The sequence below is a fragment of the Protopterus annectens genome, chromosome 8.part0 (genome assembly GCF_019279795.1).
Source record: "Protopterus annectens isolate FY-2018-M chromosome 8.part0, PAN1.0, whole genome shotgun sequence".
NCBI lineage: Eukaryota > Metazoa > Chordata > Ceratodontiformes > Protopteridae > Protopterus > Protopterus annectens.
Window position 1 is genome coordinate 1,420,195,278 of NC_056741.1, and position 1,132 is coordinate 1,420,196,409.

General features: G+C 28.6%; 1 protein-coding gene across 1 annotated transcript in view; it reads left to right on the top strand.

Annotated features, from left to right (window-relative positions):
- Positions 1-211: 211 nt before the first annotated feature.
- LOC122808493 (zona pellucida-like domain-containing protein 1) overlaps positions 212-1,132 on the top strand; it is a 155,413-nt gene continuing 154,492 nt past the window's right edge. Inside the window, exons 1-2 of the mRNA XM_044079449.1 lie at positions 212-240; positions 1,085-1,132. The exon at positions 1,085-1,132 is cut by the window's right edge and continues 62 nt beyond it. Coding sequence (XP_043935384.1) covers positions 1,101-1,132 — 32 coding nt within the window. The 5' untranslated portion in view covers positions 212-240; positions 1,085-1,100. The remainder of the gene's footprint in view (positions 241-1,084) is intronic.

The following is a 1,132-nucleotide window of genomic DNA, read 5'->3' on the forward strand; positions in this document are numbered from 1 at the left end:
TTAATATTTGTCTTGCCTTAGATGTGACTATTGTTATATATATCTATTACCATTTATCACTTTATACCAAGTGAGAGACAAGAATTTGGATCCCTAATGAAATGCGAGTCCTTGCCCTCCAGTTAGATATCATATCTCAGTCTGTAATTTTAACTCCATCTGGGTGATATAAGTGCTTACAAGAAAGTTGCCACTTCAGAAAGATAGCAGCAGTAAGGAAGGATTAAACTGTCTGATAAGGTAATATACATTTTCAGTGTATTGTTGCCCAACATTTAAATGTGTTTGATGTTTTATTAATCTGAAATATTATATATTTTACACACTTTCTTTCCTTAAAATAGGTTTATGCCAATCTGAATTACACTTTTGTATCTGTATAACTATATTTAAAGAAATATGCAATAGAAGGTATTGTAGTAAAATCACAGTTAAGTAAATACTTTTAAATATTATTTATATACTTAGATATTCTGGAATTTAGCACAAACAAAACAACATTGTAGGTATGATGTAAGCAAATGGAGGAAAATGCATAAACATAATTTATTTTGCTAAAAAGACATGCATATTCTGTATTTAAAACAGTTAAGTATTTACTTGCATGTCCATACCTTACAGGGTTCATACAACAGTCTGTAAAAAGATGTCAGTATATACATTGCATGTATATGTTATCAAGCCTATACTAACACAAACGTTTAATTTGTATTTATGTGACAGATTTAGCTGTAATTAGAGTTTAGTTTTTTCATGGCACATGATATTTTAGGCTAATGCTTTTTATATCTATGTTTTAGTAACTATAAAAAAATCTACAATGTTTATTAGTTTAGCAAGTAATAAGTTCATTGATATGCACTAGACAATTATGTATTGGAATATAGTGTTAAAATACCAGTTTATTTGCTTTTCTTTTTAGAATAATCAGTTTTAATGATGCTGTAGCTTCACCTGGAAATGAACATGGTGAAAAAAATTAACTGCAAAATCACTTAAATAGTTCAAAAGGTTCTCATAATTACATTTTCAGAATTTGCTAGTAATGTGCTGTCCTCCATGTTCCTTGCTTGGTATTTTTCAGGTATCTTTACTTAAAGATGTTTGTCTCCTGCATCATATTGTTTATCTT